The sequence below is a fragment of the Symphodus melops genome (genome assembly GCF_947650265.1).
Source record: "Symphodus melops genome assembly, chromosome: 21".
In the NCBI taxonomy this organism is placed as follows: Eukaryota; Metazoa; Chordata; class Actinopteri; order Labriformes; family Labridae; genus Symphodus; species Symphodus melops.
In genome coordinates, this window is record NC_136711.1 from 16,318,847 (window position 1) to 16,331,202 (window position 12,356).

The 12,356-nt window shown below is 36.5% G+C and overlaps 1 protein-coding gene and 1 long non-coding RNA gene across 2 annotated transcripts; both read left to right on the forward strand.

Annotated features, from left to right (window-relative positions):
• The first annotated feature begins 3,755 nt into the window (after positions 1-3,755).
• Positions 3,756-8,148, forward strand: LOC306817518 (uncharacterized protein). Its single transcript, XM_079334462.1, has 5 exons — positions 3,756-3,906; positions 5,190-5,400; positions 5,475-5,648; positions 5,780-5,865; positions 6,820-8,148. Exons 1-5 carry the CDS (start codon positions 3,811-3,813, stop codon positions 7,051-7,053), a joined length of 801 nt encoding a protein of 266 aa, XP_079190588.1. The 5' UTR covers positions 3,756-3,810; the 3' UTR covers positions 7,054-8,148.
• Positions 8,149-9,092: 944 nt separating this feature from the next.
• LOC306842461 lies at positions 9,093-10,055 on the forward strand. Its single transcript, XR_013781743.1, has 3 exons — positions 9,093-9,136; positions 9,393-9,478; positions 9,572-10,055. It is a non-coding gene; the product is annotated as an uncharacterized lncRNA (long non-coding RNA).
• Positions 10,056-12,356: the final 2,301 nt, after the last annotated feature.

Here is a 12,356-nt window from a genome sequence, read left to right on the forward strand (position 1 = left end):
CTAAGAATGCATCAGCACCCACAGAAATAAGACTGGATATTGCCCTCTATGCCATTCTAGATGTGGTAAGTAGTTGATCATTTAAATTTACATTCTCTTTTTTATTGGATCCTTAAATTAGTTAAATTTGTTATCAAACAGGTCATAAAAAATACCATTGTGCTTTGAAAAAGTTAGGCCACCACAGAGCCATTTAGGGACAAAACTGCCTGGCTTTTTTCTATACAGTATTAGCTCGCTTCTCTAACTAATTTCCAAAAATAGATTTTATTTTTCAAAAAATTAAATAAAATAAATAAATATACGTAAGATGACTTGAGTAGATCCTTACTAATTCATATATAGATTTTGAATCTATGGATCAAAGAATTCAGAATTGTTTTGAATGTAAAATCGATTCTGAATTAAACGGTCAACTCAAGAATCAAAATCAAGTCGTGAGACACCCAAAGATTCCCAATCCTATTTGGCATTCCTGATGTGTTAAGACATCAGAGTTAGCAGGTGGTTCATACGTCAGTTTAAGTTACAGACAGACAGACAGACAGACAGACAGACAGACAGACAGACAGACAGACAGACAGACAGACAGACAGATAGATAGATAGATAGATAGATAGATAGATAGATAGATAGATAGATAGATAGATAGATAGATAGATAGATAGATAGATACTTTATTGATTTAGAGATAAATTCAAGTTAATATCTCAGAGAAATAATTGTGAATCTAGGCCCACAGAGAACATAACATGTGGCCGAGGGCAGCTCTGAATGATTTGACTAAGGGTTGTTTTGATTGCTGATCCTTCCTCTCTTACAAATATTGATTTAATTGTAATTGGTTGCCAAACTCTATGTAACAGAAACACTTTTTAAACAATCGAAAAAAACAACATTTACTCTCTTTTGCTGCACACTGCAACTTGAATAAACATGAATGTAATCTGTACTTACGTATCTGTATTTATCTGTATTTTTATCTGTATTTTAACCCATGACTTATCTGTATTTTAACCCTGTATTTAACCCTTATTAAATCAGGCCTTAAAACTTTGTTCACTCAGGCTTTCAATTAGATATATACTGTCTGCCTTAGTGCAACACATTCTTCCTGTTTTAATAGTTTTAACAGTTGTTCCTTTATCGAGTATTTTTACATTCTTCTCTGTCTTTTAATGATGTATGATCTCTCTTTTGCCCTGTTTATTTTATCTTGGTTTTTTTATTCTTACATTTATGTTGCATTCTTTCCTTGAGCTCTGTTTTTATGTTTTTATGTCTGTAAAGCACTGTGAATTGCCTTGTGTCTGAACAGTGCTATATAAATAAACTTGCCTTGCCTAAAGTCTTCAAATAAACTCTTGTTCTACTTTTCCAACATGTTTTGACTTAAACACAAACTATGAAAGATTTTCATACTTGTTTATTCTTTTACAGAAAGAAAAGGAACAGACATTTGTTTCCTACGTCTGGGTTGATATGGTGAGTTGAAGAAAAGTTTGATTGAATGAATTTCCACTTTTACCTATTTGGGGGATTCAATTTTAATAATTTCTTTTTTTTCTTTCTCTCTTAAGATTTGGATGGATGATTTCATTGAATGGGATCGAAGGAAGTTCTGTTCTATACACAGAATGGTTCTTTCTACTAAACTCTTTTGGCTGCCAGATGTAACTATTGAAGAGCAGTAAGTCAACATATATATATGCATACTTTCACACTCACAAATATATCAGGATACAATCAGAAGAGTAACAGCTAAAAAAGTCACTGTTTATGTTACTGGTAAGAAATGTCAGGTTGCCTTTAAGAACTCGACACACGACAATAAAAACTGCAATATGAAACAATTGAATACAGAAAACTGCTTCAAATAAAGTCAACACAAGAAAAGTGCCTGGATATTTCAAGCATACAAGTCGATGTCCCACAGTTTAATGTCATCTCCATTATGAGAATGTAAAGGCGCCTCCTGCCCTATCAACAAGCTGGAGGTGGGAAATATAACTGGGAATTGAGCAGAATATGCATTGCTTACAACCGAGGGAGGGACTGTCAATTTTATTATGATTATTTTTGGGCTTCTATGTCAAACCAAATTTACCTGAAGTTAAATGTTTTGATAATGATGGTTTGAAATAATATCCATGTTAGAATCAATAATAAAAAAAAACTCCCATTATTGACTTTTAAAGGATTGACTTTAGTGTGCCCAGCTCTGTCTTTACCATTAAACATGAGACATACAGACACCTTTATTTATTTAGATTAATTTACTTATAAAACTATCATGTTGTTATTTGAAAGCCACTGCATTAAATAAATGACCAAGCAGAGGATGCATGGACTAACCTCAATCATTTTGTTAGTGAGAAACCGTCATTAACAAGCTTGTCCAAGCTGCGTCCAGAGTTTTTGAGTGTTTGGAAAAACAATTTTCTTGCCAGCACTAATATTATAATATAATTAGAATAAAAATAATAAAAATAATTATATAATATAATAATTATAATAAGCCAGAAAGATTATTTTTGGTGACTTAACTACAACATTGGCAGTATAGACTGTAATACATAATGTAAAATGAAGTTGAAAGCCTGAATGTGTGTGTGTGTGTGTGTGTGTGTGTGTGTGTGTGTGTGTGTGTGTGTTCTAATTCAGGACAGAAAAGGACAAGGCCACTCTGAGTCCTTATCTCGAAGTTCGTAGTTCTGGGAGGGTCTTTCTTAGGAATGACATGGTGCTGATCACCACCTGCAAGATGGATGTCTATAAATTCCCCTTTGACGTTCAAAGCTGCACCCTCACCTTCAAGTCTATCATGCACAACGGTAATAGAGTACCAATTTAATTTCTAGTATTGTATAATGTTTGTGTTTATAAGTTTTGACTGAGTTAAACAGTATGTGTAGAAAGCAAAGAGACAAATGTTTGAGGTTGAGGCAAAAAAAAGTGTAAAAGTAAAAGAGAAACATATGTTGACAGGTTTTACCAGTTGTTAAGTGTGATGCTTTCTAAGCATGCAACTATTCTCAATATAATATTGAACAGAACAGCATCCACAGTTCATTATGTGCTTATGAATGGTGGTGTTTTAGTTTTGTGTACACATATCTTGAGTGTAATGAAAAGGACTGTCTGAACACGTGTAACCTACTTAATGAGAAACATTTACAGAGTTGGTTTAAGTTTACAGGAAACAGAATGCACCAAGATGTAATGTTAATAATGTGAAGCTGCTGGTTGTTGCATCATGCAGACAGCTTTACCTGCATGATGCAGACGGGGTGAGAGTGAACAGGGAAAAGAAAAAGGACCAATTGACAAAAAGTTTAAGTACATAAATATATAAATATATTTATATTTACGGTATATATGTACAGAAATGTCGTCCTATTTGTCCAGCAGACCTACATGGCACTATAACTCTGCCTTCTTTGCACTGACACTTTATACCATACACCAGGAAATTGTAAAAAAAAAAGGAAAAGTTGTTTTCCTTAAAAGTTAAACAAATCATATCCATTTGTAATAAATGATTGAACTTACAAAGAACGAGATATCAAAAGAAAAACCCCACTCCCCACAGCCTTCATGAATACAAACCAATATACAGATTGAACTGAGGGCAGAGATGTTGCATCCCTAATTCTTTCATCACTCTCTTGTTGGTCAAACATCCAATATAGGTCAAATGTTAAAGCAAACCTCGTAACTGTCCTTTTCTTCTACCCCAACTCAGTTCAGCAAATTCAACTTAAAGAGTTAGTGAACTCTCACTGGACAACAGAATCTTCCAAAAAAATTATGAGAACACAGTCGGATTGGGAGTTCATCAACATCACTTCAACCGACAAAACTGAATGGAATTTTGGTATCAAACAAAGCATGATGGTTTACACTGTGAGTATTTCATTTACAGATAACAGGACTTGGTGCTTTCCTTTCCTTTTCAGCTCAATATAGATGTTTTCACATACGCTCTCCGTATAATATCTAGATAATTACAGGAGGAGTGCTCTGGAGACTCTCCTAACCTGGCTATACACATTTGCTCCTTACAGCTGGAGACTATCCCAGTCAGATGGGAGCGGGGCGGGGTGGGGGCGGGGTGGGGGGGGGTTAAGACGTGACGTGACCCAGCTCCTCTGGGTAATCTCCTGATTTTATCAGGAGATTTTCGTCTGTGTGAAAAGGGTTTCTGTCTCAAGTTAGTTGGTTAGTTAGATACTTTATTGTCCCCCTTAGGAGAAATTTGTTTTAGACACAAGAGAAAGTCACATATAGCTCACACAGAGAACATAGCATAACACAAACATCTGTAGACATGTAACATAAACTTCTTAACAGCAAGGAACACACACACTCTTCATTTGCACTTTTGCAAACACTCTTTCTATTGCACATTTACCCATATAACATCATTAATTTATTGCACTGATTTTTATTGCACTCCTGTTATTATATTGCACTTCCCTATACCATTGTATTGCACAGTCCCTATAGAAGTCTCTCATTCACATTCACACACACACACACACATGCGCACAAACACGCACACGGACACACCTACACACACACACACACACACACTATCTAGCACTGTTTAATAATTTAATGGAGGTAGTTATGAAAGACAGTTTATATCTATTTAATTTACAGTTTCCTGTGCTTCTCTTAAAAAAACGGTACCAAAAATAAAGCTTTACTGCGACCTTTTTAGTAGTGTTCAAGTAGAAAGGATTATTTAGGCAACTTAAGTTTTTATATTTTTAGTTTTTCATATTTTCTCTTATCACATTTTAAAGCAAATCTACCGTACATCTTTGCAATGATATTAGCAGATTTGACTTTTTGTTATAATCTTGCATGAGGCCTTATTTTCATGTAACTGTATGTGTGTACATGTAGCTCTAGTTTCTTTCACCGTCTTTATTTTCCCGAAAGAATTCAGCTCCTATCAATGAATATGGATCACAACCGATACTTCTTTTTCATTTGAATACAATAATCTTGTGTAAATTGTTGCATTACAAATCTCTAGTACCAGTGGCCACTATCAGGATTATTTGGACTGTTATTCCGACCATGATTGTTAGACATGATTACTCATTGATTTCACCGCAAATACCACAAATATTGTCAAATACTGTTGATGCAACCTGAATCTAAATGTCCTTTTACAGATCACCATGAAGAGGCGTTCCGTCCTTTACATTGTCAATTTCATCCTGCCTGTTCTTCTGTTCTTGTGTCTGGACTTGGCCTCCTTCATGATCTCAGAGCGTGGGGGCGAGAAGCTCAGCTTCAAAGTCACTGTGCTGCTTGCTGTCACAGTGATGCAGCTAATTCTGAACGAAATTCTGCCGTCTTCTTCAAACAGGATTCCACTTATAGGTAAAAAAAAAAAAAAAGAGTCTTTTCCTTTTTAAAGTAAACCTAATGAACAGTGCATTTATTTTTCTCTTCAGCAATATACTGTATTGTAACATTTGGTTTGATGATGCTGAGTCTCCTGGAGACCATTCTGGTGATGTACCTCATGGAGAAAGACTCCCAGAATGATTGGACGGATAAAGATCAAAGCTTGGATGAGGACTGTAAGGACAAACGAGGGAAAAATAAATTCCAAACGTTTTTTAAAGGTGAGATTAACTGAGATGTACGAGAGTAAAAAACTTAGATTTTAATACAGATGTTTCTATTGTATTCAACAGTTAAAGGTTTAATGAGTGATGTGTTACTTGTCAAATAAGCTCTGTTTGAATCTTTTCAGACATGAAGACATGCACAAACTTGGTGTCTGTCTGTGCAGCATCTTCTGGGGAAAAGCCTTCTGAAATCCTTGTAGGGGCTAAAGAGGTGAGAAAAACATTTCACCTGTTTAAATTAAACACTAAAGTATCTGTATGAATGATTGACTAAATCCACTGATGTTTAAAATGTTGATGTAGAATTCTCAGAAGAACAAGAGATTTTGTTTAATCATTTAGTGTTTTTTTCATTCGAGCTGTTCCAAGCGATAATTTTTTAATCGATTAATCTAGTGATTATTTTTTTGATTCATCTACTAATTTTTCGATTAATCTGATCATTAAATTTTCAGTTATTGATTATTTCACATGACTTGATCAATGCAATTATTCACACAATATGTTTTGCTGCCATCCTGACACAGAGCTCCCGGATTGTTGCCACCACTGGTCTGAAGTGTGGGACGATGCATCAACGCAAATTATTCATGTCGATGAATTTCTGTCGTTGACGCATTGTTCCAGCTCTATTTTCCACAGAGTGACGAGATACTGTTGCAGTAATATTTATTATTAGGCTTGTATTCATATTAAATGTAGTTTTCCCCCTAAGGTAATTTAGGTTTGGCAACAAACAACTTTAATCTGCTCTATTTATCCACACAGACGCACAGACACAACCACCAGGAGTAGGCCTCACGTTTTCAAAGTTCTACTCGACACTCCGTCATTCAGAGTTCAGTACAACAGCAGCCGTGAGGTCGTTCTGCACTCCTACAGTCTCTCCATCTTGGCCACAAAGCTTTTTTAAGAATACATGAACTATTAAATAAAAACAGCTTGTAAATACATTTACGTGGGTGGCCCGTCCAGGTATCGTCTGTGTTTGGGAAACACTAGCATCACAAACAGATTCAAGCATCATGGTTGGTGGGCAGGGTCTAAAAGAATCCTGCAAGCAACCCATAACAGACCACCAGAGGAAGGAAAAGCTACCAGGCAAAACACACAAGGCCAGGTAGTAGCATAGCCACATAACCTTACACTGTTCATGTGTTTTCAGACGAGCAGCAGCCAGTTGACTGAGGAGTCCAATGCCTCTGAAAGGGAAATGTTGCAAGAGTTGTTGGCCCTGAGCAGCAGGAAGGAAGAAGGAAAGCCAGGCCGCTGGACTAGAATAGCCCAAACAGTCAACAGAGTTTTTTTCATTTTTTACATCACTACTGTCAGTCTGTTTTTAATATTTATGTTTCAGAGCTGGATGACACAAGAAATGGAGGTCAAATCAACATATTAGTCTTTTTGGTGAATAGTGCTCGGCGTTTATTTGAGCTTTAGTTACCATTAAGGCTTCCTATGATTATAAAAACAAGATAATGAAAAGCAAGAGATTACTGCGCCACATGCATGTTTTGTCATGTGTGGTAAATGGAGAGCTTTCTCAGTTTCTTTACAGCAGCATGTGCTCTGCCCCCTAAGCAGCTCCCCCACATCCCATCCTATGTCTCTGCTGGCCTGCACTCACTCTTCTCCGGGCCTGAGCATGGTTACCTCTTGTTACCTACACATGACATCCTCATACAACGCATGCATGGCTTTACGTAATTATGAAGCGTGCCTAGTTTACAAGACAGGCGGGCTAAAAGAAATAAGAAACAAAAATATAAGGGATGCCAAGTCAAGGGCCAAGCTTAGCTTGTACATGAAGTTGAGCAAAACTATTTAAAAACATTTAAGTGTGCATGTTAGTAAAAAAGCATATTCTTGAATAAAGGTGAATATACTGTATATCTTTGGATATTATGAATACACCACCCAATATACAATAAAGGGATGCATTGATTGTGAAAACCACGTTTAAAACCAAAATTTAGCTGAATGCTGATTCCACTGTTTTTTCGGTGCATCGTTTGGTATAAGACTCCTTTAATTGTGACATTTTCCATCGTGTTTGACCATGAAGAAAGATCAGAGTTTGTCCTACAAGTGACTTCCTCTGCCAAATTAAAACCCTCTTCTCTGAATCAGCATAATAAGGGCACTAGATTACAGCTTTAAATTGATACAACACAACTGATTTGCTAAGGTACCGAATATCTGTTCCATCGGTGCATCCCTGATATAAAATATATGAATGCATGTAAAAAAAACCTACATATGAAAATATCTAAAAATTAAGCATCTACTAAGTATTCAAGTAAATATTTATCATAAATGTTGTATTATCTTTGTGTTATATTACTAAAGCTATAATACCAAACTCATGATACTATCCCTTGAGGCAGAGTACTAACACAGGAAAACAAGTAGAAGAAATGAATGCAGTAGAGGATGAAGGATCCTACTCTAAACTTGAAGTGTAACATTGAAGAAGATAACTGTGAGGTTGTGTGTTGGGGGTTACTTACTGTAAGAAATCGATTCTGTTTGAATGGGCTTGATCATGTGTTCATTAATGTAATGTTCTCTCCTACAGTGATGTTCTCTCTCATCTTTATCTGCGTGTTATGTATTCATGATAACCAATCTGTATCTGAACCTTCTGAAGTAGTTCTGTGAACATGTATTACACTTGTAACTGAAAAATAAAACAAACACTTTCTCCTCTGTAATTGCCTTGTGTCTGCGAGTAGAGAAAGAACCAACAATTTCAGGTCCCAATAAAATCAACATCAGTAGTAATTTGATAATTGTATCCCCTACTAATAAACGGTCAGCAAACGGCCTTGTAATCCATTCTTCATCGTACCATCTTATCTCACAAAGTATTGTTCCACCCATAGTTTTCACCCTGGAGCCATAGCTGCACAGCATTAGTAGTACAGCCTTTTTTTTTAATTTCAGGGAATGAACCTCAACTTTTATCATGATTTCACAGATCACCATGAAGAGGCGCTCTGTTCTCTACATCATCAATTTCTTGCTGCCCGTGCTGTTCTTCTTGTGTCTGGATTTGGCCTCCTTCATGATATCAGACAGTGGGGGGGAAAGCTCGGTTATCAAGTCACTGTGCTGCTTGCTGTTACAGTGTTAAAACTCATCCTGAATGAAATTCTTCCAGCCTCGTCAAACCGGATTCCACTTATAGGTAAAGCAGATCAGAGTGTGTCCTTTCATGGACTACAGTTAATAAGTACTTATTTCACTTCTACTAAATGAGTAATTTTCTGTCTGATTTAAAGTTGTTACCTTCCCTCTCCCAGCGGTCTACTGTATTGGGATTTTTGGTCTGATGTTCCTGAGCCTCCTGGAAATAATTCTGGTGATGTATCTGATAAACAAGGACTCTTTGTACCAAGAAAACACAGCGGAGAAAGACCAAAGCCAGAGTGAGGAGTGTAACAAACATGGAACTGCCAGCCTCTACAACCATCACATAGGTGAGACTACGAGTGGTGTCACACTCCTGGGCCCATATCGGCTCCTGTCGCTTTAAAAATCTTCTTCTTCTTCTTCTTCTTCTACTTCTTCTTCTTCTTCTTCTTCTTCTTCTTCTTCTTCTTCTTCTTCTTCTTCTTCTTCTTCTTCTTCTTCTTCTTCTTCTTCTTCTTCTTCTTCTTCTTCTAGAATAGAAACTGTCACCTTTCACTAATTGCTAGATCCTTGTTAATCTTAATGTAAAAACTGCATTTTCAGAGTTGAATAAACGGACTCGATGTGCTTCTATCTATGATGTGTCGACTGGTGGAACTCAATCTGAACTTCAATCTGTGGCCAGAGAGGTAAGCGTTATGATGTGCCATCATTGCTTTAATCATGAATAAAAGGTGACAATGTTACAATCCATTAATGTTTGCTCAATAATTGTTTTGCAGGGAAACAGCGGCAGACTGATGGATGAGTTCCATGCCTTGCAGAAGCTTTCGGAAGAACTTGGGGAGATCGAGAAAATACTTTCTCTGCTCCTTCATAACATGAAGAAAGAGGAGAAGCCTGGTTACTGGACCAGAGTTGCTGAAAGATTTAACAGGGTGTTTTTTATCTTCTATGTAACAATGGTCAGTCTCTTTTTATTTATAATCTTTTCAAAATGGTACAGTGGATAAAGATAGTGAAAGCTTCATAATAAACGGTTTATTGAACATTTCTTTTGTATTGACTAGCTATACCTACTGCTACCATTTTACAACTTAGTTATTTGTTTTTATTTGCTTTAAGCACACCATGTTTGCTCCATTGACCAGTGTTTGCAGAAAATAATACAGCCGTGGCACCACAACATGTTTTGGTTAGTCAATGCAAAATATTTGATTCACAAGACTGGCTGGCTACCTGCTGAAACTCATGAACAAACCGCTAACTCGCTAGTCAGTCACAGTAGCTGCATTTTATTCATCAATGTTCAATGACAAAATAAAAGAGGGAATAAACTTAGAAGCTAATGAGTGTTGTGTTGTGTTTGCGAACAGAGCTATAAATTCACACAGTAATCCATTGGTTATTCTAACAGGCTATTCAAATGAATGACACATTTCCATTGATCAAGGATGTGTATTATTGGCCAGAGTTCCCCTGAAGTTGGGCTGTAAATTTGCCAGAATTTATTTTGCACATTCTCCCTGATCTGGTCGGATGATTTGGGGCTCCTCCTCCTCACATCCTGCATTCTTCTATCATCACCACCAGTGTCTAAGGGGGTATCCAAGCCTGCTGCCGGCCTACCCTTTATGTACAGTAAGTAGTAGAGAGGAGGGTTTTGATTGACACACAGGTGCTGTGAACTCTGGGAATTGTATTCTAAGTGGTGAGGACGGGGGTTATGAAAGAAATATGATCTCTCATGGGCCGGATATAGTGGAGTGGCTTAGCTAAAAAATATGAGGGAATCGTGCACTTTGTGATCAAAGCATGACATTTTTAATTTTCAATATGGCGTCTATGGCAGCCATTTTTCAAAATGGCCGCCTCTCCTAACTGTTTTCTGATGCATGATGGCTAAATGTAAGATGTTAAACATAACATTTGTTAAATGTATGAAGCACATCATTATGGACCTACTTTTGCATGCGCCCCATCACCCCTGATTCAGAAAAATTCAAGATGGAAGCCATTTTCAGCTGTTATTTACACAGATCTGTTGTAATGCTGAATCATGAATGTTTGTGTCTCATAATGAAATCGTTCTCTCATAGTTAAGAGAAACAGTGGTAATTACCATGAAAAAAAACATTCTAGCTAACATTTTTTTTTTTTTATAAATGTGATAGGGTCCATTTTCAATGCAAATTATATTTTCTTATCACACCTAATATCTTATAGTATACTTGCTCTTTTATTACATAAAAGACATTACATTATTACTTAAGATACTTCGTTGGTATTAATCCAGAGAGGGGAAAGAAGACCAGACAGGGGAAGGTTGTGTCAAAGAAGTGGCCAATCTCCCTTTTCTATGGATACTGAAAATGCTCAGCTTTAAAAAAAATGCCTAATTTTGTAAGACCATCTTGTGTCGCAAATTTTCATGCTAGCAATTTTCATGCTAGCAGTTTTCAAAACTTCATTAGATGATATCAAGATTACATTCTACAGTATTTAACATTATTTTACAGTCACAAATTGTTTATGGAGAATACTGTAGGAGCTTTAAAATAACAGTGTAATGGCAACGAAAAAGTTGACAGTATAATACTGTTTATTTTCCATACAGCACAGTACTGTTCTATCTTTACAGTAATAAAGTGTACTTGTAGATTACAGTAGGTAAATGTAGAATAACCGTTTCAAGCTAGCAACTGTAGCTGCCAGTAGATTACTGTAATGTAACAGGAAAATGTGTTAGTGTGTGTAGAGAGTGTGTGTTGCTGTTTGCAACTGTATGTATTTACATCTCTGCCTTGTTTACTTGAACCTTGCCTAGGTTATGAACATTTTAATTTGCCTGCATCAACACATCTCTAAACTTGTATTGGACAAGACTGTTTGATATATTTGCAACAAAACGTCCAGAATCAGCACCGCCTTTCGCTTCAAAACCACATCCCAGGGTGTGACTGTGAGGGGAAGGCCCTTACACTTAGACATTAAACAGCTGCAATAGTGGAAGTGAGATGTAAAGTTGTTTTGCTTTCTAAACAAATGGATTTACCCACAAACCATTAATTGTTGAGGGGGGTGGAAGTTCCTGGAACCTTTCTTGGGTGTGATATTTATAAGACGAATGAGATTTCTCCCAGTAGAAGACAGTTCTAAAAGTACGGACACCACAGAGGACAGGAACATGCTTTTTGACCAGACAGAACCTTTACAGTCAAGATGATTGCAGGTTTCCTTCTGATAATCCTCTTTCAAGGTAAGCTGACAAATTGTTTTTATTTAAGCATGCAGGGGTACAGGTCTACTGTTGGGCTAATTTGGTTACTTCCAGATTATCTCTTCTGTTATTAAATTTTTGGTACTTCAAAGTTTTGTTTCGGGACATAATGACAAATAAATGAAAAAGTTTCCTCTGAATTAAAAGTTAATTGTACTTTATGTGTAATCTAGGATAATTTGAACTCGAAACAAAATGTCGCTGTTGAGTTTTGTCATTTCCATTGTATAGAAACATTCAGGAATAGATCATTTTAACTTCAATCCCATCTTCCTATAGGTTGCTTT

Bases quoted from the DNA above. Each gene is read 5' to 3' on its own strand.
- LOC306817518 (XM_079334462.1), top strand. From the start codon at position 3,811: ATGAGAACACAGTCGGATTGGGAGTTCATCAACATCACTTCAACCGAC. The intron at 5,649-5,779 runs GTGAGATTAACT...GAATCTTTTCAG, and splicing joins ATTCCAAACGTTTTTTAAAG to ACATGAAGACATGCACAAAC. The intron at 5,866-6,819 runs GTGAGAAAAACA...ATGTGTTTTCAG, and splicing joins TCCTTGTAGGGGCTAAAGAG to ACGAGCAGCAGCCAGTTGAC.